This window comes from Melopsittacus undulatus, chromosome 13 (assembly GCF_012275295.1).
Source record: "Melopsittacus undulatus isolate bMelUnd1 chromosome 13, bMelUnd1.mat.Z, whole genome shotgun sequence".
In the NCBI taxonomy this organism is placed as follows: Eukaryota; Metazoa; Chordata; class Aves; order Psittaciformes; family Psittaculidae; genus Melopsittacus; species Melopsittacus undulatus.
Window position 1 is genome coordinate 1,238,347 of NC_047539.1, and position 27,636 is coordinate 1,265,982.

General features: G+C 46.9%; 2 protein-coding genes across 9 annotated transcripts in view; one reads left to right on the plus strand and one right to left on the minus strand.

Moving 5' to 3' along the window:
• The window catches only part of RFFL (ring finger and FYVE like domain containing E3 ubiquitin protein ligase), a 28,460-nt gene extending 18,040 nt beyond the window's left edge, over positions 1-10,420 (plus strand). For 7 of the 8 annotated variants that reach the window (XM_034069090.1, XM_034069086.1, XM_034069092.1 and 4 more), the window contains 5 exons: positions 3,544-3,948; positions 5,484-5,567; positions 5,946-6,153; positions 7,333-7,356; positions 7,908-10,420. In XM_034069090.1, the coding sequence (XP_033924981.1) occupies positions 3,544-3,948; positions 5,484-5,567; positions 5,946-6,153; positions 7,333-7,356; positions 7,908-8,089 (903 nt within the window). In that variant the 3' untranslated portion in view covers positions 8,090-10,420. Of the gene's footprint in view, positions 1-3,470; positions 3,949-5,483; positions 5,568-5,945; positions 6,154-7,332; positions 7,357-7,907 lie in introns of all 8 variants that reach the window. The other variant, XM_034069093.1, reaches the window with a different exon arrangement.
• A 799-nt stretch (positions 10,421-11,219) lies between these two features.
• On the minus strand, positions 11,220-26,039 carry LIG3 (DNA ligase 3). Its single transcript, XM_005154320.4, is given in 21 exon segments — positions 11,220-11,737; positions 12,520-12,611; positions 13,420-13,501; positions 13,503-13,595; positions 14,535-14,681; positions 15,508-15,582; positions 16,358-16,500; positions 16,657-16,780; positions 17,046-17,123; positions 18,003-18,090; positions 18,500-18,579; positions 19,309-19,440; positions 19,896-20,051; positions 20,703-20,871; positions 20,987-21,064; positions 21,717-21,883; positions 22,767-22,918; positions 23,347-23,544; positions 24,427-24,564; positions 24,986-25,560; positions 25,931-26,039. Coding segments are annotated over 20 exon segments (2,982 nt in total). The 5' UTR covers positions 25,542-25,560; positions 25,931-26,039; the 3' UTR covers positions 11,220-11,503.
• Between the last annotated feature and the right edge of the window lie 1,597 nt (positions 26,040-27,636).

The following is a 27,636-nucleotide window of genomic DNA, read 5'->3' on the forward strand; positions in this document are numbered from 1 at the left end:
TTGTGTAGGAGCAATCACTGCTGCTCCAGATATGTGAGAACATTCTGACTGACTGGGGCTAGCTAAAGCTCTGGTGCACAAATGTGCATTGTAGAGGATCTGCTGGAGCAGTTCAAGACATTCTGCCCCCAGCAGACGCTGTTCTTCTGTGCAGCTTGGCTGTCAGCATAACTGGGGCAGCAGAGCACAATGTGTGCTTGTGTCTCAGCTGCTCCCATTCAGGGCAGGCTATCAGTGAAAATGAGTTTGAGGCTTAGGTTCAGTATTGTGAAGAGGGGCTCCTGAACCTTCATTCCACCTTCCTTGTGCCACCGCAACCACAGAGCAGTGATCTCTGGGACTGACTTGAGCTGGGTGGCAAAGCTTAAACAGCTGCTGGGAAGTCTGCTAAAGCTCATCCACCCCTTCCTGGTCTCCAGCAGGGAACTGAATACAGGACTTAGAGAACACTGCCATGCTTGTAGCCATGTTAATTCTTTAATGCTGTTGATCGGGACTGAGAAGTGTATGAAATCTCACTCTGCTGCAACAAGAGCATTGAAAACTCTGCATTCTGTCCCAGGAAGAGTCAATAACTTTGAACTCTAATGTCCAGTTAATGTTTCTACTGGAATACAATGGATAAAAATGAATTCTTTCTGCTCTGGTGACCATAAGGATAACCTAGATTCCCTTAAAAATAAACCCAAACCAACAACCAACCTGCAGCCCCAAAGCAGGATGGTGGCATGTGGAGAACCTGGCCTTTTATCCTAATTGTATTGGAATTATTGTACAACATGGCACCTACTAAAAGGGTCAGGGTAGGGGACGGTTGAATGTACTGATGAGACACTCTCAAGTAACTGTTGGAGCATTGTTAAAGGATGTAAACTTAATTGTGGGGGCAAAAATCCCTTATTTTTTTGGTCTTTTCCTTCTCTTTGTTGACTTTTGGTCTTAGTTTTCTGCAGCAAACCGATTCCCCAAAATCTTTCCAATGTAAACCGAGCATCCTTCACTTCCCTCTCTGCTGATAGAGGGCTGTGGCAGGAATTCTCCGTGGATATGTCACATTGTTAGTCCTTCCTCCCCCATTTTCTGATTTCAGTGCCTTCAATTGGCTGACATTTTCAGGAAGATGCTTTTCTTTGCATACTTACAGGAAAAGCTCTGGCAAGCTGGACTGTAAGGTTAAAAACCCCTTGAACAACAGGAGCTGTAGTGAGAGCTTGAATGTTGGCATTCCTTCATTTTATTCTGCATTACAGACAAGAGCCAAGTGTATCAAAGCCCCAGCCTGGTATCTGGGAGACTGGCTGTGAGAGCAAACAACCAGGAGCAGCTTCCACTCTGGGCAGGCTGCTGAAGTATTGTACTTGTGTTTGCCCACTCTGTGACTGTTGGTGAGCATCAGTCAGAAGTGGCCTGACCTTTTCAGAGCAGGTTTTCATTTACAGCAACATTTGAAAGTAATCATTCTGAAGAGACTGATGTCTTTAAAGTGCAGCAAATATCTCAGAGCTGTAAAAGCAGCTTAATGCTGACACGGTTACAAACAGCTTCTGTGCACGTTTAAATGCTTGATGCTTAGATACAGGCTTTTTTTTCTCTGAAGATAAATCCTAGTGGTGAACTGATAAGCCAGAGCCAGGCCTGGCTTTATTTTGACTCCTCAACTGTATCATTTGATAACTAAAGCAGACATGTGCTATTACTGTTAATTGCTTCCAAACCCCCTGCTGGATAATGCAGCCCTTGTGCTGGGCTTGCTTATGTGATGTCTAACCGTGTAAATAAGTAGGAGTTATCTGGCTGGAAGGTCCTTGGCCATACAATGATTCCTTTTGGAGTGTGGTGAAGGCTTCCCCCTGCCCAAAGCGGGGCTGTTTGGGGTTTGGTTGTTTTCTTCCTCAGCTCCCTTGTCACAGATGGATGGTTGAGAGAGGGTGAGTGTTGTCAATGGGGTTAATTCCCATTCCTCTGCCTTTGGGGAATGTTTGTTCCCCTGCTCTAGACAGTAGTTCTTGTCTCTACCCTGAGAAGCTGGAGTGCTCCTGCAGGTCAAAAGAAGACAGGCAGATACTAATGGGGTTTTATTCTAATGACCAAGTGATGGAAAACTTCCCAAAACGGGTATGTGGAAATTGCCCTTCCTTTCCTGCTGTGTCACTTTTACTTGGCAGGCCCCCAAACAGCAATTTGGAGATGAGGTTTCAAGCTTGCCTGACCAGAGGTTCTCTTTGTGGTAGAAACTTGCATGTCTTAAAGTGCTGAGGCAGGAAATGGGGATTCTTTCCACTGTCACTGTAAGTTTATTACAGGGTCTAAAGGAGAAGCCTGTTGGTTATAATTGTAAGGGGTGTGTGGGACAAGGGTTAGGGTTAGGGGATCAGAAGGAGCTTATGTAAACAGGGAGCTTATTTCCACCATTAGGAACATCTGCTTGCTTTGGACAGTGAAGTTCAAAATGTTCTTTCATCAGGAGAAGCAATTCATGAAGCAGTATTTTTGCCTCTGAGTTTGTATTTGTTGCTTCTCCGCTCACATACAATACACATGTGTGGTTTTCCTTGCATGGCTCAGGATGTCAGCATTTCATAGAGGTGCTTGCCTTCTCCAAGGCTGTGAATTAGCATTTTTAACCAGCACTGAAACAGTTCTTGCTTCCCTCTGGACTTTTTAAAAGGCACGCAATGGGGCTGTTCTGCTGCTCTTCCTATTGGAAAACAGAGGTTTTGACTTCCCACTTGAACAGCCAAGTGTCTGCAGAAGTCACCATGGCCTGGGAGTGCTTGGAAATGGAGTTCTGAGTGAGGAGACCAGAACAGGATAAAACAGACATTGACCAACAGAACTGAATCTGTAGAGATTTAAACATCTGGGGCCTGCTGTTTCCAAACCTTCCAACGCTTTCTGCCTGGCACCTAGCTGGCCCATGGCCTGCCTGGTATTTTCAACAGAAGCTGGCTATTTTTGTTGCATAAATAAATGTTGGATTCTTTGATGTCTGTCAGACACTCAGCATTGCTGTTTCCTTTCCCTCTTATGGCAAAAAAACATTCATTCAGTGACTGCAGCAAGCTGAGGAAGGATGAAAAAGGGGGAAGGTCACTCATAGCAAGTATTACATTGATGAAATGGAGAAAGGGTTTTTCAGTAGTTCCCTCCAGTGCCAGGGCTTTCTCAGTTCACAGAGGTTTGGTTGTTTTATGAAGCAGTGCACAACTAGGTGTGATTTACTTCAAAGTCTGCTGCCTCACAGGTATCTCCTGTTTTCACCTGTGGTTTAAACTGCATGAACAGGTCCTGAATAAGGTACAGAACATGCCTGTCATGTGAGGGAAGAGGCTAAGAATCTAACTTTTCATTCTGGGTAAATGGGGGTTTTCCTGATCTAGGAACATGAGTAACAAACTTGACACTTTTCCATAAAGCAGGAGGGTTTTGGTGATGCTTTATCAGCGGCTGTTGCTTCCTTTGCCTTTCAGGTGGTAGGGGAGCGTTGAGCGCCTCTGCTGCAGGTCACGGATGGGTTTGATTTTGTTCCCTTCTCATTACCAGCACGTCTGCTTGGACTGCAAGAAGAACTTCTGTACGTCCTGCTCCAGCCAGGCTGACGGTGCTCCCCTCCTCTGCCACCTCTGCCAGCGGTTCCGAGCCACAGCTTTCCAGCGGGAGGAGTTGATAAAGATGAAGGTGAAGGATCTGCGAGACTATTTGGCACTCCACGAGGTATCCACAGAGTTGTGTCGTGAAAAGGAGGACCTGGTCCTGCTCATTCTTGGCCAGCAGCCTGTAATTACCCAGGAGGATCAGATAAGAACAAATTCATTTCATACTAGTGCCTCTGGACAGCAAGACTTTGTGATTCTCCCACCCACCGGCCCAGCATCTTCTACCTCACATGATGCGTCTCCAGGGTCTGCAGATCCTGTCTCAAGCTCACTAGCTCAGGAACACGAACAGGTACAGTCTCCAGCCAGAAGCATCTTTTGCAAACTCATTCCTCTCTATTTTTGGATTAGCTATTGAGGGTGCATGAGGTTTTCCAAGTGTGTGCCAAGAAAAGTGTTACCTTAGAAAAAGTGTTATGTTATACCTGCTTAAAAAACAAGGAGGGTTCTGTATAGAACAGAGGACAAAATACTTCAGCTGTGTTTTATCCTTGCTCTTCTTAGGTTTGTTTTTGGCTTTCAGTGAGAGCCTCCCTTTCTCACAGAGTGATTAGGAAGCACGATGAGTTAGTTTACACTGCCTTGCTGTGTGTAAACTGAATTGCTGTGACGTGGTTTAACCCCAGCTGGCAATCAGGTACCAGCAGCTGCTCACTGACTGCCCCTGCCCCTCACTGGTGGGATGGGGAGTGGAATGGGAGCAAGGTAAAACCTGTGGGTTGAGATAAGCACAGTTTAATGGTTGAAATAAAGTAGAATGTAATAACAATGATAATAAGAAAGAGAGGCATAAAACTCAAGACAGACAAGTGATGAGCAATATGATTGCTTACCACACGCTGACTGATGCCCACCTTGTCCCCAAGCAGTGATCAGCCCCCAGCCAACTCCCCACAGTTTCTATACTGAGTTTGATGTTCTATAGTATGGAATATCCCTTTGGCTAGTTCAAGTCAGCAGTCCTGGCTCTGCTCCCTTCTGGCTTCGTGTGCAGCTCCTCACTGGCAGAGCAGGGGAGACTAAAGTCATTGATTTTGGGTAAGAGCTACTTAGCAACAACTAAAACATCAGTGTGTTATCAGCATTGTTCTCACACTAAATCCAAACCACAACACTGCACCAACTGTTGGGAAGAAAATTAACTCCATCCCAGCCAAAACCTCAGCATGCCACCACCAGCTTTGATGTGCTATTCCCATTCTACACTATGGAATTTGATGGGCAGTGCTGAATATATTGAACCTTCACTTGGAGAACTCCACCACTATTTTGAGATGCATTTCCTCTGGTGCTCTGGTCCAAATGTGCCATTGCCACTAGATCCTCCATGGCTGGTTGCTTTGGTACCCGATGGCTGTGTCAGTGCACAGATCTGACAGTTGTCTGTAGTGTTAGAAGAACTGGGTACTATTTTTGTTTAATTCATGTGCAAGACACAGGCACAGTTTAAAGCCATTTTGGAACTGACACTGATGAGAGATGATTGCAGTAGGGGTGAGGTTTTTGGTGCCTTCTGCACTCAGACCAACAGAAGACAAAGCTGAGGGTGTTATTCCCTCTGCAGTCTGTAATGAACCATGGCAGGGGCATAGGAGCTTCCTGTGAGTGTGCCTCACTTGTACCTTGTGCTGCAGTTTGTGCTCCCAGTGGGCAGGGTTTGCAGTTACTGAATGATCATAGAATCACTGAATGGTTTGGGTTGGAAGGGACCTTAAAGAACATCTGGTTCCAACCCCTGGCCATGGGCAGGGTCATGATGAATACTGAGTTTATTTCACTTTGGACACACAGATATGCTGTTAGTGAAAGCTTTATTTCCTCTTCTAGGCAAATGGTTATGTGCCTCCAAGCCAAGTTGGTTTGACAGGAGTCGAGATTGCAGCTGAAGCGCCAACAGAGGAGGAGACTCAGGTTTGTGTGTCCTGGAATTAGTAACCAGGAATACCAGGTTTTCTAGGCTGTATTTGCTGCCATAGAATCATTACTACAGAGAGGGGGGGGGGGGCTAACCAGTAACTCAAGCTGCCCACTGGCAGACCCATTCAACCCCTTTCTTTGGCACCATCGTGTCCTCCACATGTGGAAAGAGCTGGTGTTCTTGGTCACTGTGCTAATAGAAATGATTTATTTCTATCTTAGAACTTGTGTTTCTGATAGATGAATTCACAGAGGAATCAGGGATGTATTTATATCCAAACATGAATTCCTGCTCGCACCCACTGAAAGCTGATTTAAGCTGTAGTATTACATGTGGAGGGCAAGAATCACTCCATCTTTGTTCCCTTTCAGTCTACGGACTCCGAAGACAACCTGGTGCAGGGGAGGAAGGCTTCTCTGTCTGATCTGACAAGCATTGGAGACATCAATGCGCTCTCTGTGCGACAGCTGAAGGAAATCCTTGCTCGCAACTTTGTCAACTACAAAGGCTGCTGTGAAAAGTGGGAGCTGCTGGAGAGGGTGACCCGGCTTTATAAAGAGAAGGACCTTCAGCATCTAGGTAAGGCACTGAGCAAACATGTGCCCATTTCCCAGGTTTTCCCTTTTTACAGACAGTTGCAGAAGGAACTGGAACTTAACGTCTCTGTTTTGTGCAAGGGAGCAGAAAGTGTTACATGTGTTGGAGTGAAAGTAGCTAAACTTTAATTCACCACTGCTTGTACTTGTTTAAGAGGAGAGCATTATGGTAGCTCTGTTAGCAACAAAGGAGAGCTCTGCACCCTTTATCTGTGGCGGATCGTGCAGTCACTGCATCACCCACAGAACAGCTGATGTGTGACTGCAGAGGGGTGACTGGAAGCTCTGGGTGAGCTCTGATCTGTCGATTCATGGTGACTGGCAAAGGGAGCAGGAAAATGCCACCCAAAAGCAGCCAGGCACTTCAGAGCATGTGCCTGGTGATGCTGGCTCCCACTCCTGCCCAGCCACAGGGAGCTGTGCTTTGACTCTTGGTCACAAGAGCATTCCTCCAGTGCACTGCCAGGCCTGCACACTGACCAGGGAGGGATGGTGATGTGCTAGAGGTCATAATGTGCCTGCTTGACTTGCAGGTGCCAGTCTGCAATTCTAGGGTTAAAAGAGCCATACACTTGTAAATGGTTTCCAAGAGAAATGGACTGGGACACTTTGATTTCATAGAGGGGTTTATTTCTCACTGTTTGTCCCTGTAGCTTTGTTTTCTTAAAAACTAAGCTTTGTCCTCTCTGCATGGTAACAAGATTTAAGACAACTGCTTTGGGTTTATATTCTTCTTCCATTGGATCTTGTGCTTTTGACAGCACCTGCCCTTTTCTCTCAGTCCCTGTTGCCTGTCTCGGCTGTGCTCAGCAATGTTGGTGAGATGGTGAAACAGCAAAGAAACTGAAAGTGTAGTTCTTGGAAACCAAGCACCACATGGATTCTGTGTTAAGCTTTGACACATCACTGTAGGTGGCTGCTGAGCTTTGTGAAGTGTTGGCTGTTGTGCAAGCGCAGCAGAAGAGAAAGTTCTTGTCAGTTGAACCTATCTTGATCATAGCCTCGGCTTGAGTCCCTGCATGGGGATCAGCAAAAGGCAGTCTTGGTTTGAGTAATCTCCCTTCAAGGCTTTCCTTCCCTGTTAATAATACTGCTTGAGAAACATGTTTTTTCCCCAGCTTCCCTTATTCTCACCAAGTAACTTTCTCTTCTTCTGTTGCAGTTTCTGACACTGATGATCAAACTGGTAAGTGATATTCTTAATCCTAGAATTGCGTGAGTTGCAAAAGACCTTTCAGATCAAGTCCCACTGTTAACCCAGCACTGCCAGAACCATGTCCCCATGTGCCACATCTACACATCTGGCAAATACCTCCAGGGACGGTGGCTCCATCATTTCCCTAGCAGCCTGTTCCAGTGCTTGGCAACCCTTCTGGGGAAGACAGTTTTCCTAACATCCAATTTAAACCTCCCCTGGCACAACTTGAGGCCATTTTCTCTTGTCCTATCACTTGTCACTTAGTGAAGAGAGATCCACGTTGCCTCGTTGCTAAGAATCTCAGTGGTAGTTCTGTTTTCATTGCACAAATGACTCTAAAAGCTAAAACTTCCTGCTCCTTGATGGAGCAGATACCTCCACATCAGTTTAGTCAGACACAAGCATTTCTTTTTCAGACCTTCAGTGTGCACCAGTCCATCAGAGAAGCTGGATAAAGCCAACTCACACACTGGTCAGAGATAACGTACCTGCCTTCTGTTTCCTTGTCTCCTGCCAACCCTGGTCTCTTGTTTCCACAGGTGGTGCTGGGCTCCCAGGCATGGAGGAAAACCTCTGCAAAATCTGCATGGATGCACCCATTGACTGTGTCCTGCTGGAATGTGGCCACATGGTCACTTGTACCAAGTGTGGGAAGCGGATGAGCGAGTGTCCCATCTGCCGGCAGTATGTGATAAGGGCTGTCCATGTCTTTAAGTCCTAAGTGTGTGGAAGGAAGACTGGGAATGCCTTAAAGCCTCATCTGCTGTGAGAAAAATGGTCAAAATAGCTACTAGTTAGGTCAGAGATTAGCACACGGACCCCACTGGAAGCTGAAGGTGAGGGAAGGATGGAGCCTGAGAAAACTTGTTCTTACCCAAGCCATGCCTGGCTGTGCTCTTCCCATGATAGTGCTTTACACCACAGTGCCTGGACTCCTTGGAGCTCATTGCCAGCAGCAAACACACAAACTATTAACCTATGTTTTAGGATAACTTGATCCATTAGAGGTGGGGATCCAGGGATGTTTGGTTCCCACCACCAAGCTCAGATGCAGAGGCTTCATATTTCCCCCCTGACTGGTAAACAGAAGCGCAGTGGGATCTCAAAGAGTGACCTTTGTTTTGCTGCTTAGGCTCAATGCTCAGCAACAACTTTTATTTTCAAAGATGAAAACTTATTGTACTTGTTAATTTTTACCTTTAATTTAATGTTCAGTTCCTATGCTTGCAGGACAGGCAGCCAGCCTCCCCCTTCCACAGCACAATAAACACGTCTAGCCTAGTGCAACAGTGGACAATTGTATGCTTTCATTTGAAGGTGGGCTTTGTAGTATTGAAAACCAGAACAGGAGTGAGGACTGGGGCCCATGGAGCCTGACCTCGTGTGGTGGGGTTGGTTTACACACCAGGGAGATCCCTTTGACTTTCAGTTTTAAACCTGAACTCATTTCACTTGATTAAGGAGCTATGAATCTAAGGCTTGAGTCTTTTAGAGGGTTTAGTGAGGCCAAGACACAGCTGCAGAGCAGTAAGGGTTCTACTGTTACACAGTCAGACTTAAGTACAGGTGACTTTCTTTTTAGAGAGGAGACATGAAAGAAGGGAAGCTTTATCTCCCTCAAATCATTACAGATGCTTCTGCTTAGTAAACGGCATCCCTCATCCTCCCCTTTACTCACCCTTACTCCTGTACGTGCAGACTGCTTATCAAAGCAATCAATTTTCACTCCTTCTGCTTGTGAGGGTGGACAGGGGGCTCTGGTCTGATTCATGACAAATGCAAGCCCTCAGGAGCAGGATGGTCATTTGGAAGCCTTGCTAGAGAGAGCTGTAGCTGGCGTATTTCTCCCTGAGTTTCAGAATCTTGATGCCTTAAGTTTTCAGCCACCGTAGGACTGTATGCTCATTTTAAGTCATTTGCTGAGTATCTTCTGCTGCAGGTTCTTTCCCATCTAGCTTTTCCCTTCATGGGGAGAGATCACTCAAGTGTTCAGGCTGCATCTCTGCACAGCTGCCAGCAGAGGAACAGCACAAACCCAAGTGTCCACTTACAGCTCCTGGAGCAGCAGAAGTGCAGTTACAGAAACCATCACCAAAGACATCTGCTTTTGCAGTAAGTGGTTATGTATGTTAACAGGGAGTTAAACTTGGGTCATCTTTACCATGGAGCAGTGCAGGAGTAGCAATTCGCTTCTCAACTGGCATGGAGTGGAGGGTCTCTCTGACTATTAGCAAAGCACTTAAGCTAAAGAAGTCTCAGTTGGTAGCAGAACTGCTGCACTACTGAGGTTTACTGAACTAAGAATTCAGAGTTTTACCTCTTTCTCTGTTCAGGTTGTTCTTTAGTATTTGGCTTAAGGTTTAACAGCTTCCAGCAGGAGGTGAGCACTGGTACGATTCCGTGTATCATGTTAAAGAAAGGGCAGGTAAGCAGTCACTGTATTTACTCTTCAGGAGGTTCACAGGGACCTCTCAGAGGTACAGGAATACACATGCAAAGTGCTGAACAGCCTCATTCATAAACTCACTGTGAAAATTCATGTTGTCATAGCTTTCAATAAACTCAGGGCTGGGGGGAAGCAGGAAGATGATGATTCCCCTGCAGACAGATGTACCTGGAGAGGGTAGGCTTATTTTCTACAGCAGATCAATCGAATTGTGGATCAATGCTTGAAACCTTAGGAATGAGAAGATCCCCCCTCCCCATGACTCTGGAATGTGCTTTCTGAAGGGAGGAGGTTCCGTTTTTGTCTCCTGGCTCCAGTGTTTCCCTTGCAAAAATCATTTTCTACTTATGGCTGAGTTGTTTGTAAAGGAAAATCAAATCTGGAGGAAACTGATTAAAGATCCAAAGGAATATAATGATCTGAACTAATAAATGGTAATATTTATGTGCTTTATGTCCACTGTACATACTTTAAATACTTTAGAAGTTCATATTCTACTTGAAATGGCATGTTAAATCCTGGTACGATGATGGTGAAACTTCCGAGTTTTTGGTACAGAAGTTTGGTTTATAATTTTATAATAAAGTTGAACTGTGATTTAGTTAACCTTGGTTTCTGACTGTTACCAACAGGCCAGGAGAAAGCAGAGATGCTACAGCTACTTCTGAACCTCCACCTGGAAAGGCCTGGGAGAGCAGGCGCTTAAATAGCAGCAGGAGGTGGGGGACAAGTACAGGAGAGGTTGAAGGACTGAAGGTAACAAACACACACTAACTTTCAGCAGTGCAGTCTTAATGGTGTGGAGATTACAAAGGGGAGAGCACCCTTGAGGTTAAAGAGACCAGTAAACTTGTCAATTTGATTTTCCTTCCATCATGTACACATGCACCCGCCCTGCTCACGCAGTCATGAGTATGTCATGCAGAGTCACAGTGGTATTTGCATAATAATTAAAATGAACCCCTGTTCCTAAACCCCATCTTCCTTATTTCCTTCATATTCAAGTACTTGCAGTAGTTTTGAACAGCTTCAGAGAAGGAGGTGTCGCAACTACTCAGATGGTAGAATTCTTGCCTCAGCTTTTACTTGGTGAAACAAGAGCAGCAGATTCTAGAGAACAAACCCTCCAAGGGGATGCTCAGACAATGCTACAGCAGTTGCTGCAATGGAAGATTATTTGGTGCCCCAGTTTTGGTATGAAACCCACCGCAGAGGTGCACACTGCCACCAGATACTGACCTGTGCTGAGTGGTAGGAAAGCAACATCAAAGCAGAAGGACACGTGTCCTTCATGAGCTGTAGCCATGCAGCAGTTCACAGCTGGTGGTTTCACAGAACTCATGGGCTGTGTTCCTGGCCTGGCAGAGAGTAACTTTTGGGAAATAAGTCCTGACAGCAAAGGAGCAACTGCTTCAGTTTTATTTATCTATAAAAATAGGCAACCTTTAAAAACCCAGAGACTAAAGCAGCACCAGGGGAAGTGCAGCAGCCTACAGTACGGGCAGAAAAACAGAGCCAGCAGTGACACTTCCTCAGAGAGCTCTTTTAATTGATGCCATATGGATCTTTAAAACTACCTCGGATGGTCCTGGGCACTTTATTTCTATCCACGTCTCCACAGAGGAACCTCACTATTTCTTCCACCTACTTCTCAGCTTGTGTCGGGGACTGCTCATCTGCCCCCCATTGCTAGCATGGGGCTACCAGCCTCTGCTTCCGGATGCACTCCCAGATCCACTTGGGAGACACACGCTTAGCACCAGGATTGTCATCAATGTCCCCTATAACGTGGGTTGCTGAGGCTGTGTCAGACTCTGTCACAAGGTCCCCATCATATGCTATAAAGTACCGCTGGATTTTGTCAAAGTCCTTCACAGAGGGCGACAGATAGAGCCTCACACCAGTGAATATGTCCAGCAGTATCTGCAGAGTGTGAGAGAGAAGCACAGGTTGGAAAAGCCATTAAACTGGTCTGGAAATGACACTAAAGATCTTGGAAGGCATGAGCGAGTCTCTTTGCAGTTCCCACAGTCCTCATTCTAATCCCACACCTAATAATGGGACTGCTCCTAAATCATACACAGGAGCAGCACCCCCATGCTTCCTCTGCAAGCCAGATGTTCCAGCTGAACAGCACTGTCCCAGCTAAGGAGAATTATTATCCCATTACTCCCCATAGTGATGATGCTGATGTGGTCCAGTAAACATGATCTTAATGTCTCCATCTTTACAAGCTGATGCTTCTTAAAGTAGGAGAACATAAGAACCCTGGGGAAGAACTTGCTGTTTAGATCAAAATAACTACTCCAGGCTCATCAGGAAATTTACAGCTCAGTGACTCTTATTCCACTCCCACAATTTGCTGCCCAATGGGCTAGAAAGGACAGTTCTCCCCTTCTACACCTCCCAGCTCTGCCGTATGCAGCAGTCTCAATGCTTCATGGAGCAGGACACTGTCGGTGGGTGAGGAGAACGTTGGTCTTTAGCATGACAAACCCAGTTACATCAGCTCTGCAGACAGGAGAGCTCAGCCATCTGCTGCCTTTACAGGGGACTTGCTGCTATTTCTGCCTTTACGTGGCATTTGAACTTAGGGTGCTGCTCTAGGAGGGTTTCAAACTTCCCTGGTGGAAGGCAAAAGTGAAGAGACAACCAAAGGTGCCTCAGCTCCTTCCCACCCAGTGCTGCTGCCCAGCTGACCATACCTTTTTGCCATTGTCTTCCATCTCAGATGCTTTCCTCTTCTCACCTCGTTTCTCTTCTGATTTTTGAGGGGATCCAATGACTGCTTTGCTCTCTAGAAACGAAACCCAAGTCTCATTTGTGCTCTGTCCACATACTGGTTGTGCATTAAAAAGGGGGGAGGAATGAAGAGAAGGAATATTTCCATCACCCACCCCCCCCCTTTCTGGAAAACCTGGGTATTAGAATGTAACTAAATAAGACCTTTGTACTGAAAATGGTTGTGGGGCATGTTCCTGCCCTCATTGAGCTGTTGAGCTTCCTTCCTGGCTGTCACTGCACTGCCTCAGTTCTGCCCCAGTGACAAAGTGCTGCTGAGGCAAACTCATGTCACAGCTCTGCAATCTGGAAATCCCCTGCATCCAGGTGCCCTGTTACATGCATGAATTTCAGCCAATGAAACTAAATACTGGTCACCTAACCAGAGAACATGAGATCTGCTGTTCAGATCAGTCTTAATCCTTCTGCTAAGGACCCTGAGCTAGTCAGATTAAAGGGATTGCAGCCCCAGAGGAATCACTCCAAAGCCATTTTGGTGTGAATTCTAACAGATTGCTAGGTTCAAGATACCCACTTCCAAGCAGCATATAATCCCAGAGAGCTTTCATTGTCCAAGTGAGTTGCCTAAAAAGCATCGTCAAGTGCTGTTCCCATCTGTTCTCACTCCCAGCTCAGAGCTGTGGCTGTTGAGTCTGTGCTCAAGCAACACAGGCCAAACCAAGGGTGTAAACACAGCTTTGCTCCTGATCCCTGACATACACATGGAAGCTGCCACAGGATCTTCAAGCACTCGACAGAAGGCAAAGATCCAGAGCCAGCCTTTCCAAAGGCACAGAGCACACCTCCCAAAAGCACCATCTTACCTTCTGGCTTCGGGGCTTTTGCAGGTGACTTGCTTGGGGGAGTTTTAATAGAGCTGTGTGGTGTGGAAGACCTGGAATTCCCCCTCATTCTCTCCACTGCTGCCAGCTGTGGACTCATCTTCCTCCCCAGCAGTAACATTGAAATCAGCCTTCTCTTTGGAGAGTTGGTACAGCTCCTGGCCCATCAGAAACAAAGCATTGCCTTTAACCACAGGGAAACCTCTGGCATTAGATCAGAGCTGTAATGTGGAGTCGTCTCTAGTTTGTTTCCCCCAATGTGTTTGTTCAAATACTTTTTCTTCCTCTTTGTAGCCATTTTCTTGCCTACTCTGTCCAAGCTCTCTGCTTTGCACCCAGCCACTTGGCGTTAAGGGAAGTCATGCTACCAAAAGCCATTCACATCTGCTACAGAGCAAGACAGACTACCTCTTCAGAGCCTGCTTCCTAGCCTGAGAAAGGAACACCACTGCTCACACAAGGAACAGTCTGTCTGAAGAAGGTATTTCACCTTTCTCTCCTTCACCTGCATAGGGAGCCAGAATCCCTCCTTGCTTTAGTGGCATAACAAGTGCTTCTGTCTGCTGCCAGGAAGCCTGTAGGCGGTGTGAAGACAGCCCAAATGACAATAACTAGGCTGAGACCTAAGACGAGAGCTCAGGAGCAGCTGGTGGCAGCAGGCCAGCCTGCTTCCCAGTGCGGGAGGTACAGAAGCTGCCTGGGGTGGATGCAGTGCAGGGGTCCTGGCTGCCTGCCACATGGCCAGGTTCCCCCATGTCACTTCCCAGATGCCTCCTGCAATCTCAGCAATGGGAGACTGAATAACCATAAACAAGAGAATAAAGGGCACCTCTTTCAGGAAGAAACTGCCTCACCATGAAGGCTGTTACAAGAGCTGATACAACCACCTGCCAGCACTGACTTCCCTGACAGTGCACAACACAACTCAAGAGGCCCCATGAAAGACTAAACTTCACATCAACATAACCCAGCAAGCAGCTTGAGCCTAGATTAAACAGGCACCAGCCAGCAGACATCTTCAGTGCATACCCTGCTATCCAAATTTGTCTTTGTCAGAACTTCTTCTCCAACACGTTGCAGACAGTGCAGGAACTCACCTTGAGCTGCTGGAGGTTGGTGGCTGTCTTCCAGTCTTTGTCATCTCGAATGCGGGTACAGCGAGGGAAGCGAATGGAGATCCCGTCTGCAGTGTGGGCTTCAGCTTTAGAGAACTCGGCCCCTGTGATCTCCCACACTGGGGCTTTCTAAACACAGGATTGAGGAAGCCATGTCACATTGCTGTGCTCTCATGGACTAACTCCATGTGTCTGTATTCCTCTACCCCTGCCACAAGCCCACTTCCCCACCCCAGCACCCAGTTCCATACACCCACAAACTCACCTTGGCCACCTTCATTTGACAAACTTTTGTCAGTGAGTCAAAGATCCTCAACTAATGACAGAGTAGTTTGGGTTGGAAGGGACCTTAAAGCTCCTCCAGCTCCAACCCCTGCCACGGGCAGGGACCCCTTCCACTGGAGCAGCTGCTCCAAGCCCCTGTGTCCAACCTGGCCTTGAGCACTGCCAGGGATGGGGCAGCCACAGCTTCTCTGGGCACCCTGTGCCAGCGCCTCAGCACCCTCACAGGGAACAGCTTCTGCCTTAACCTAAATCTTCCCTGTTTAAGTTTTAACCCATTACCCCTGGTCCTATCACTATAGTCATAACACAGAATGCCAACTTCTAAACAGCAGCTTTTCTATCAATCAGCTGCACTGATGAATTCTGTAAACCAGCAACTTTTGGGGTACAGTTGTGCTTCAAATGTTTTAAGTCAGATTTTTCATGCCTCAAATTTAAAGGGAGTTCACTTCTGGAAGGGATTTAATGCATAAAAGTACCAGAAGTGCTGCAGGTACGATCTCTTCAGGGAGCTCTTAGCCTCAAATACACCTGCAAGATTCAGAAATAAACACTTAATTTCCTGTTCCAGCTATGCAGACTAATTGTAACAGAGACAGTTTGGACATTGAAATCACGTGTAGCAATTGCTGCATCAGGGCTGGAAAACAGTTAAATGGCTGTGACTTACCTTTGGATCCGGGACAATGAAGTCTGGGTAGTAGATTTTGTTAATTTTTAGCCACTTTGGAATTTTACTGGGATCCTATTAACGAAAAGCACAAACCCAAAATGACAGCATTGATGAGCATGTATGAACCTACTTCTACAGAACTTGCTGAAAGATAACCCAGAAGTAGATTAGTCTATCACAGGTATTACATTACCTTTGTATGGAGAAAACCTGTCAGCCTGCAGTGCAGGGTGCACTGATCTACAGCAGTTTATCTTATGCAGAGAATCACACAGACTATCTGTAGCAGCTCTTGATTGCTGACATTCCATATGGGAATGTTAACACTGGTGCTCCAACTGTCATTCATATAAACCCACCCTTTTTTAACATTCAAATGGCCTTCAGGATGTCAAGTAAATACTAAAATTCAGCTATTTGTTAAGTCTTGAAAGATAAAGATTCCTCACTCCAACATGTCAGGTTGTCCAGCCACAAACCAGCCTGACCTGCATTGCTCCCGCAGCCCCATCTAGTGACTGTCTTCGCCAATGCAATATGCAGTAAAGGCAAGGCACTTGCTCTGCTCCTCCTGATAAAACTCGGTCCTGGGAGGAAAACAGATGGTGTCTGGCTTCCCACTCAGTGTCTAATCTCAGGCAGTGGCTCATCTCAGGAGGTGGCTGCACCTCCATCTCACTGCTGTCAGAGGTATTTATCTGCTTTACCACTAATGGAGCCTCTTCCCAGCAGAGCACTTGAGCTCTGCAGGAAGCCAGCACCCAGCTGTAAGCTCAGCAGGAAGGTGGCATTTACAAGCCCTTTGCTGAGCAGTCCTTGATCACCCCCATGCCACAGCCCCTCTCACCTTGCTGATCTTCACCATATCCAGCTCCGTTTGCAGACGTGCCAGGGTGGCATCATCATGGCCACCAGAACACTTGGTCACAGTGCACCATTTCTCACTCTTGGGATCATAGCAGCCCATGAGGAAGATGGACATCATCCCACCTGCAGGAGGGGGGAGAGCAGGGTGGTTCACAGCTTCCATAGGACATGCCACAGCTTTTCAAAAGCAAAGTAATGAACCAAAACCCTTTTGCATCTTGGGGTGTCAAAGGACTTGCGATGCTTCACAGCATCAGCATAAGCCAACCCCAGACTCACCTTTACTGCCTTGTCCATAGAAAGCTCCCAGCACCACCAGGTCTGCCGTGTCAGCCATGGCACCCTCATTTAGGTAATCCTTCTTCACTTTCAGCCAGTGCCTCTTTCCTGGTTCATAATTACCCTGTGCAGAACAAGGTAAGACCCCCAGTCAGAAAGATCATCTGGGGGACAGCTGTCCCCTCAAACAGCCCTTGCTTTTATCCAGCTTAACACTGTAAGAGCACAGCAGTGCTCAGATCTATAAGGAGCAACTTGGATTGGATGTCAGCATCAGCATGAACCCACACGTTTCAGGGATGCTCAGCTTTGTGTCCTTCATCCACAGATCTGTTCGCTGTTATTCCCCAACTCCCAGCATACCCAGTGAAGAGTAAATATGAACCTACCTTTATATCTTTCAACACCAGTCCTTCCAGTCCCTCACGAATGACTCGGGTGATCATATCTGCCAGATCTGAAGCTTTCTGAAATAAAAAGGCATCACTGGTTAGCTCAAGAGTGTCAAAGGGCTGCGGTCTTCAGGCTTTCTGTGTGGAGCAGTGGTGCACTAAACCATGTTCTCTTTGCTGCACATCCAGTAACTAATATGGGAATATGTCCCAGGAAGAGAAGGGGTGCTTAGTTAAACATACTCCTCAGAGATGAGGACACACATTGGTTGTGTCCCAGGTATGTCCTATATCTGCAAGATGAGATTTTCTCAGCCTGCTTAATGCTCTATCCAGCTGCCTTGGTTCCCATCGTCTTTGCTCCTTCCCAAAATGCTTCCTCTGCCCCAAATGCCCAAGCATTCTCCACCAAAACCAAGATGCTACTGAAATCAGTAGCAGTGGGGAAAAATAATGGGAGATAGGCCTTGTGCATAGCAATGAAAGGAGAAACCAAGCGTGCTGCTATGGAAATGCACCTTTCAGCACGTGGGATGTACGTGGGCTGTGTGGCACTCGAAGTTGCCAGAAGCAGTCTAGCTCCCTTCAATCATATTCCAGTCTTTCTCCACAGCTCAGCATTGCCCAGTAAAGACCAAGTTACAAGAGGATTTAGCTCCTCCTAGCAATAAAGTTACGATGGATACAAAACCATTAAGAAGCCAAGAGGGAAAAAAAGATGTGCAAGTTTCAACTATGTAAAGTGGTTGCATTGCTCAAGATGGGAGCACAGGCACAGTGCTCTAGAACACCACCCGCTCAAGGAGTCCTGTGCAGAGAGCAGAGCCATCCTGACAGGCAGGGGATTGCTGGCTTTGCAGCCTTAGTCAGAAGGCCCTGTGGTAAAGGAGCAATGGGGTGTCCAGAGTGCAAGCACTGAGATCACCAGCCAGGCAGTGTGAACACTGAACTCACCGTGACGTGCTTCATCTCCGAGAACAGGATCCGGTTGGGGATTTCAACCATGTTATCGTGGAGGAACTTGCGACGCTCACACAGAGGCCTGAAGGAAGGGTTGGAGAATGAAGGACAAGCAAGTAGCAGACATATGAACATAGAGAAAAGCTACTTAGAGAATTAAATGATGTGTCCTACAGTTCCAGAAAGGACAATCAATTCTTACTTTCCTCCAGGGAGTGAGTTATAAAACAGAGGGTCCATGTTAAGCAGACATTTTGTTTCAGACAGAAGATGAGCTGGGCACTGAACCACGCTCACTGAAACAGTCAAACCTGGTATTTTGGAACTCCAAAGCAAGCTGGAGCTCCACAGTGAAACTCCTCAGCACAGCAAGGATCCTCCCATGCTGCCTGCATTTTCTAGGCTCAACAGCCCACATAAACCTCTCCTCCTGTGGCAAGTTCATGCTGGGAAACTGGTCAGGCTACTCTCACACTGTGCCAGACACATACCTGTCCATCAGGCTGACATCATTGAAGTAGATACAGTCAAACACAAACAAGCAAACGTTGGCATCTTGGAAAGCAGCTTTCTGTAAGACAATCAAGAGCAATTAAAAGAAAGCTGCAGTCATAGCAAGCAGCAATAGGCAGGTTTAGAAAGATGACAGAAACAAAAGGATGTATTTTTATCTCCATAATCTTTTAGTTATAAGCAGCTTAGGCCTCTTCTAAAAGACAGAATTATTCTAAGAATTAAGATTTAGACTGAACATGTCAAAGCACAGAGAAAGAAACTAAAACATGCTCATTTCCTAGTGACAGGGAAACATCACTACAAACAGTAATGACTTCAGGCAGTGTAACATCCATCCATCACTACTGCTGCAACAAAAACCCAACCACCATTCCAGACTTCAGATGAATGGCTACTTTAACTTAAAGCCCTTAGAGCTTAATTTTCACGTTACTGTCCTCTTCCTCACCACCATTTAGTCTAGATATAGACACTATACAACATTCACATGGACTAAACGCTCTTGACATACTGTGGTGTTCTAGTCTGCCACACATTGCTCAAACAATGACAGAACTGCAGGGTTTTCGAAGGGGTTTTAATGTTTATCTTGAGCTGAAATGTTCTTACTGTCCTGCAAGATTAATATCAAATCTGCTGTATTAGAGCAGTCCCTTTTCTTTAGTATCAGCCTTCTCAGGGATCTGATTTTTTCCCCAGATCTCTTCCCTGTGATAACAGATCGCATGCTGGTGGGTTGAAGGCAGCAGAGCAGCAGCCTCCGACCACAGCAAAGTTTCTTTACCTTGTGCACGCCAAGAGTCCCAAAAGGAAGGGGCTTGCCAGTTTTGTTGTCAATCAGAAGAACTTCTGAATCCAGGATCATGCTTTGCCCACCAGGGAAAGCCTGAGGGATGAAGTCCTTAAAATGGGCCACCTTGGAGAAAAGGAAGGAAAAACAGATCTACTGGCTGAAGAGAGGGACTCACCCCAGTGCAGATGGTTCTCCCAGAAGCACGTCTGAGGCATGTGTAGGTATAGCTACACTAGCTTTGCTTTCCACTATGGTATACGCTGTACAGTGCACAAAGAGAAAAATGAGCCTTGAACAAATATAACCAAGTCACCCAGCTGGTATCAGGCCTCCCGAAATGCACTGTGTAAGAGGACTCTAAAGCAGAGAGCTTAACTTTAGTCTCAAGCTCTGGATGCCCATCAGAACTAATTAATTACAACTCTATTAAGGGTTGCTTTTCCAGATTCCATATGTCTACATAAATTAGGAAGGTCTACAACAAGAGGTATTCCCCTTGCTTACAGACACGGTTGTGAGATGCAGTCATGTTTCTAGAGGAGCCGGTGCAAGAGGACAAGGGGTCAATAGGTGCTTACTTTATGTGGGAGGACAGGCTTGAGGCTTCTGCTGAAGTAGCTGAAATGATCTCCATTTTTATGGACCTGCACCCGCTCACCATCGTATTTGATCTCTGCATACATGCCATTGGGGCACTTCTTCATGGCATACTCAATAGACTTGCAGGCTTCAGCCTTAGGAAGGTGGAGAGAGACAAATTCCAAACTCACTCAGATTATATGTTAACAGATGAAGTTCCTTTTAGTCAAGTTCATGAACTAACAATGCTTTGTAGCTCTTTTTGTCCAGGATCTCTAATATCCAGTCCAAGTTTTCCTTTTCTTAATTACTCATTTACTTCGAATCATCTACACATACCCAGATAATTACAGCTTTTCAGTGCTTATCTCCTCCAAATACTTAAAGGTGTAAGTACTGTGTCTTTAGCAGGAGTGTGCTTAGCCCATACGTAAATATTTAACTCAATCTGTTCAAATAAAACCTCAAACTTATTTGAATCTCTAATGCAGTTGAAAGCTTACACTATTTCTATAGAAAGAGTGGACTTCTGGAATGACAGCAAACACAAAAGTCACTTCTGGACTGAAAGCAAGTCAACATATTCACTTCTGCAGCAGCACTGAAGATGCAAGTACACTGAATATTGGCCTCCTGGTAGAAAACCTTTCTAAAGTAGTATTAAATCAGCACTGCATGCTCTATTAGCTCACACTACAGTCATTTATCCATCTACTGCTTGTTAAAGGTGAGGGGTCTGACAGTGCATTTGAGAACCCCATCTCTCAAGCAGCTGAAGGTGCTCATTGCAGGGAAGCCAACCTTACCAGCATGGGCTGCACAGGGGTCATCAGGGAGGCCTGCACACTGAGGGTCCTCTTCAGACCTGGCATCTTCTCAGCCTCCTGCTTGTTCTTCAGGACTCGCTCTACCACATCCTGGAGGTTGCGCGATGCTTTGAACGCCTCGTAAGCATTGGGATCCAAAGCATCCAACCTTCAACAGATTGAGGAGAGGGGGAAGCATGGATTAACCTCAGCTCTGCTGCTCCTGGCTTATGAGGCTAATGCTCACTTCTGGTGGGTTTCTCACAATGAATGGTAAGACTTACACATGCTTTGCTCCAGCATTCATTTTCAAGTCATGCTTAATCAGCCTGATGATGCATTTCAGGTCGTTGCCTGTACATCTGAAATGGGAGAGAAGATTCAGAAGTGGCAGACATTTAACTGAATTACTTGCCAGCTGGAAAGTGACAAAAAAGGTCCCCCCCTTCTGCAGGGTTTCAAATTAAATAAGGACACGTTACCAGTGACACCTCAGAGGCACAAAATATCCAAAAAACTTCTTAACATCTCTATGTTTGAATGCCTGTATTAATTCTGCCTCAGTGGTGACACACTTTCCAACATTCACTTAATGAATGCATCAGAAGGAAGCAACAGGAACATCCTCAAATCAGATCAACACAGACTGAGCCACACCAAGAACCTTCAATCTGTCTAAATGGCTTGAAGGCTTTTTCCAACCTAAATTAAGTACAGCAACTTCATTAACAGCGAAGTCCCATTAAGGTAGTTTTGCAAGCTATTTGTTTAGTATTGACTGAACAGTGGCTTGTCAGGCCAGGATGAAATTCTCTGGCATGAACAGGAGCCGAACATGTTCTCCACTGCTGGTCAGCAGTCAGGGTGTCTTAATCAAACCACTAATAGCAGCTTGAAGACATGAAGTGCAGTCTCTGTGGCTATGATTAGTTTTCCACCTGTTCCAGCTTGTGATATGTTGATAACTACTCCCAGTTTTAGGGCAAACCTTCAGAGGCCAATTACTCTGCTCACCTGCGGGTGATATGTTGCAGCACACTTTGCTGGTCATCTTCCTTAGTGAGCTTTGATAGCTGGATGAGGAATTCATCTACCTCTTGGATGGTCAGGAGACTTTTGGCTGCTGGAGGACAACACTTGCTCTGTTCAAAGAAGAGGCGTATGGTCTCGGAAACATCTCCCTGTCTCCAGAAAGAAAGGGTGTGGATCAGGGCTATGGCTACAGAATGGGGATGTCACTGGGGATTCAATATGGCTCCAACAAGTAGGACAAACCACAAGAATGATGCTAGGATTGCATGAAGGAATTAAATCAAACATTAGAAGAAAGCTGCCATGACACAGAATAAAGCTGCTCAGCTGTTTCATTTGCAAAAGAAAGGTAAGTAAGAGTACCAGTATTATCTCATTGCTCTATTTTTCACTGCTGCGGCATCACAGACCATTTATTTCCTCAGGATGAATCCACTTGTAAATCCAAGGATCTGAAACAGTGTAGTGATGTCACTAGAAGACAGTATATACCACGCCAGTAAAGAGGTGTAATACTAACTTCATTAATTCACCCATTTTCTTCATCTTGCAATGAATCAGAAGTGTGCAGAGTCCATTGCCAACTCCTGTGCACAGGCATTAAATGCACACATGAGCACTTGCAATTGTATGAGTGCAGATTAATTGTATGAACCACATTAAGCTCACAGGAACAGATCTGTTAGTTGAATCATAGGTTTTGATAAGTGATGTTACAAAAAGTGTACTATAAATCAGTTATGCAGGAATATGCTCGACAAAGCAGTTTGGACAAAGCAGATGCAGCCCAAATTGCCCAAATATTTCAGTCTTGCTCTCTAAAGTTGGGCAAGTAAATTCATGTTGTTTCCTGTTCAAGCATTCTTTTCTAAAGGTTCCAAATGGCAAAAAGTGCTATGCAAGGGGACAAAACCACAAAATTGCTAACTCCCATTCTAACAGCCAAGCTAACTGTGCTTCAAGTAGGCGTTAAAAACCCCATGACAGCACTGCCATACTGAGGGAGTGAAGAGAACTGGTGTCTGGACTCACCTGCTCCAGGTCACGGATCATTTCTTCTTGGTTGCAGTTGAAAATTCTACTGAAGAGCTTTACAATCTGCTTATCGTTCAGGTTGTAAACAACCTTAATGACACCTGGTAACAGCAGCTTAATGGTCAGGTACACATCACCATGAAAGCCATCTGGAAAAGAACCCAGCACACAGCATTGGAAACTGGCAGTTTGTTTTCACACACAGGCTCTGGCTGTTTGTGCCCATTAGGATGGCACTGGGATTAAAACCCTGCAGCCAGGGCTTCCTCTTTTCACCACGCTGCTCTGCTTCACCTAAGAGATTCCTTAAGGGACATACTCACAACTGCCCTCCAGATATGACCCCAGTGCTAAGTTTGGCAGCACCGAAGAATGTTCTCAGCAATTCCAGACTGAGACATTCTTGTCTGCATTTGCTATGGAGATAAACAGTTCACTTTGCAAATGTTATCTCCATAGGTCAGAAATGATCACAACACACAGCAAGCAGGTTTTATGTCATCCTTGCTTTTGAAGTAATACTTTGAGGTTCATTTTGAGGTTTTCATATGCTGAAAACACCAAGCAGGAATCCTACCTCCTCCAGATCCCTTCTTCAGAAAATCCTGGATGATCTGTGTTTTCACATTATAGCTGGGCTTTTCAGCTACCATGGCACAGAGCTTCCTGAACTCACGCAGCAAGCAGTCTTTGTGCTTTGGGTCACATTGTTTTGCAGATAGGCTGGACTTGTGGGAAGAGTTTGCAGAGATATCATCTGAATTCTTTGGCTTGGCTGCAAAGACAAGAAGAGAAGTTGCCTTTTTAACAAGCACAGTATGGTGTAAAGTTTGCAGTTGTAGCTACCTCTGCTTGGCAAGCTGAAAAGAACAACCCCAGTGTGCTGGCAAAGCTTCAGAGCTGAAGAATGACCTCTGATATGCCAAAATTTGTGACTTTAAACATATCCTAACCTATTTTTATATTAGGTTTGATCTTCACAGTATACCAGAATCTTTGGGACTGTAACTCCACTGAACTAATATGATTAATCCTTGGTGAAAAGGAATTCCTGCTGGCAGATGCTTGTCTTCTTTCTGTTTTATAGGCCTCTGCCCTTCACAGCAAGGTGTTTTCCAAGGTATTTCTTAAATGGGGAAAAAAAATGTCCCCATCCCCTCTTCTGTTACAATACCAAAACCCTTGCACGTTCCCAGCTCTGGCTGTGTACAGGGAGATAAGTGGGTGGTTCAGAGCTACACGTCTGTGTCAGGTCAGGCAGTGCTCACACACCAATAGTCCTGCTGACAGCGGTTTCTTAGGACAAGCTGCTGAGGAATAATAGGTTTTCCTTCCATGAACACCACCGCTGGGGAACCCTCACAACCAAGTTTTTACAGATTTTGAGCTCCGTGTGGTGTATCTTTAGTCTGGACTTTCACAGTCTGACCAATGGACTAAGCCTGAAAATGTGGGTTACTGCATAAACTTTGTTCCCTTGGGAATACTACATACTCAAGACTAGCAAACTCACAAACCATCTCTGCAAAACAGATTTTAGAACAGTATTAAAACTAAACTGCCTTCGCTAGATAAAAACTACTTATCTGAGCCAAGTTAAACACCTCTGATGCTGGTATTAGAAGAGAAGGATTTCCCAGAATCGCATTCTTTTTACCTGTGAAGCCAGAGAACTTCTTTGGTGATGGATTGCTGAGACCTAACGGATCTTTTGTAGTTAGTTGTCCTGTGGCAGTGAGCTTAGCTTGGACTATCACTTTTTTCTTCGGTGTACTTCCAGCCTTGGAATTCGCTTCTGTAAAACAGCAAGGTTCAAACCAGCAGTCACAAATAACCTTATATATCACTCAATAAACTACATAAGAGATACTACAACAAGTAAGTCATAAAAGAGCTGGTGAGGAAGGATAAAAAGTGAACATGTTTTTTCAGATCTCAAGTTAAAAGTAAAGATCACAGAAAAAAAGCTGAAAGGGAAAATAAGAAATAACTGACGTGCCCTCCTGGGATTTATCTCCCTAGGAATTATGGAGAATGTCTGAGTGATTTAATAAGTTGTGACAAATTAATTTAGAATTGAGTATTCTTATGTGAAACACATATTTGAGCAGCACTCTGTCATACCGCTGTCATCACATCAGCAAGGATTTCATGGTAAAAGCATGGCAATTGGTGCCCACACCTTGAGAATGAGTAAGGTGCTGATTGTACCTCACCTGAGATGTGCTTGTTGATTAAGTCTTTCTCCACATCTTGCAGCTCTTCCCACCCTTCCAAATCCGTGATGTCTTCGATTTTCTTGGTGGTGGCCCGAGCCTTATCCAGCTTCTCAAACATGCACTTCACATGGTACCACTCCTTCATGTCCCCGCCAGACTCCGTGAAAGGATTGGGAACAATCTTCCCAATGCGCACCATTCCCTTCACGATCTTCTCCTTGCACTTCTTGCAGCCTGCCGTGCCGCGCTTGGCATAGTCCACGCAGTACCTCTGCTCTGCCATGGCTTCCACAGCTGTGCAGGCCTGCCGAGGCCAAGTGTTCACAAGCAAGGACAAGTGGAAAGCCCCAGCACCACCACGCTGGTTTCTGCCTGCAGAGCGGAGGGATCCAGGCTGTAACAGCAGCTGGTACCAGCACCTGAGGCTGGCCCCGGGGAGCCCCGCACAGCAGAGGAAGGGTCTTGCCAAGGAGACCTGTGTGTGGAAGAACAGCTCCGTGCCCCTGCCGAGCGCCCGCACAGCCTGCGATAGCGTCCTGCTGCCGGTGGGCATGCAGCCTGCCCCGGGAGTGCTGCAAACGAGAGAGCCCACACTGAGGGCTCCCGGAGGAGCCCCGACCCTCACCCTCTCACCCGGACCCACCCCATGGCGGCCTCCCCACAGCCCTCAGCACCCTCAGGCCCCGACCCCCCTCCACACCCGCCCCATGGCGGCCTCCCCACAGCCCTCAGCACCCTCAGGCCCCAATCCCCCTCCACACCGACCCCATAACGGCCTCCCCACAGCCCTCAGCACCCTCAGGCCCCGACCCCCCTCCACACCCGCCCCATGGCGGCCTCCCCACAGCCCTCAGCACCCTCAGGCCCCGGTCTCCCTCAGCACACTCGGGCCCCGGTCCCTTTCCACCTCCACGCCCGCCCCATGGTGAAGGGAGCGCTCACCGAGCTCTCTCTCACACCGCAGCCATCCGGCTCTCACCGAGCTCACACCGCAGCCATCCGGCTCTCACCGAGCTCACACCGCGGCCATCCCGCTCTCGGTTCCGGCCCCACCACCGCTGGTTCCCCCACTCCCCCCCCCAGCCCCCCCGTTAGGCCGCAGCCGCGGCGCCTTCAAACGCGGCTCGCGGAGCTTCCGGCCCGCTCCCCGCCCCTTCCGCCCCACGCTGGCGCCCGCCTCGTAAGCCTGTGCGCAGGCGCCGGGCAGCGCTTTCCCGCCTTCGGCATGCGTGAGGTGATGACGACGCCCCGTTGCCGAGGCTGAGGCGAGGCCGCGGTCCGGGCTCCGGAGCCGGGCTGGTGAGGGCAGACAGGGCCGGGGATGGGTGATCCTGACCCCGGCTTCCCGCACCGGCCCTTCCGAGGCAGCGGAGCTGGGTTAGTGCGGGTCTGAGGCACTGAGGGGTGCGCTGCCTCCTGACCAGAGCTTCACACTGCGGCCTCCCCACACAGGCCCTTCAGGTGCCTCAGCCCCCACCCAAACCAGCCCTTCATCAGTGCAGGTGGGCTCAGTGCTGCAGCTGTGCTGTCTGCCCTGTTCCTCGGCTGAACGTGTGCTTGTGCCGTGCCAGGAGGCTGCTGAGGGAGCTGCAGTGGTTCCTGCCTTTGGCCAACAAAAGGATGCTGTGAGTGGTAATGGCCAGGCTGTCCCTGAGCTGCTTTGCTCTACCTCAGAGGAAGGGCATGAGGCATAAGATACAGAATGAAGCACAACGTATAGGATTTGCTTCACCAGGTGTGTACCTGTTTTTGACCTACTAGTTGTAAGGCAAGCTACAGTGCCTTTTGTCAGCACATCAAACTCCAGCTACACAAGCCGCAGTATTTGGAGCTGTGGATGAGCAGCACAGCCACATCCGGTCACAAAACTGGGATGAAGGCGACGAGATAAGCATTTGTGATCAATAGGATTTGGCTGTAAAGTAGCATGTCTGCATTTGTTTGCAGTACTTTACATTGTGGTACTTTGCTCTTGGACAGTTGAATAATCCATGGTCCCAGAACAGAAGCACACTTTCCTGTCCCTCGTGGTGCAGAAGCAGTGGAAACCCCAGAACAACAGAAACAAACTCCCCCAGCCAAATCCAACTGGGACTTTGAGTCACAGAAGAGGAACTGCAGGATTCAGGGGGTTCATGAGGGATTTCTTGGCTGCTGTTGACTTCATGTGGAAGGTATCCGGACCAGCCCTATGCTCCGGTTTTAAAACGCTGATCCAAGAGGCTGTGTACATCCAGCTCCAAAACCATGCATCTGACATGTGCGGCGTAAAGGTAAGTGTACGCGTTTAATGCGGTTACATTCTTAATCGTTCAGATTGCTTTGGAGAAGATGTCCCACTGAGGAGGTTATTTACAGAACCAGCAGTGCCCGGGGCACCAGTTTGCATGAGCACTGACGTCTTACAGGGGAAGAAAATGATGAAATCCGGGAAAAGATGTCATGTTGAGGGAGAGCTCTCTGGGAGCAGAGCCCGGTGTTCACAGCATGCCTTTGGTGAGATCTCTCATTCATTCTATGTTTGAGCCTGGTAAAAGAGATGGAAAGATAGACTGGAGGGCTTACCCCCATTGCAGTGCGTCGTTATTGGATTTAAATGAGGCAGCTGAGCAGCGGTAGGATTTGCTTCCCTAACTTTTACTGGGTAA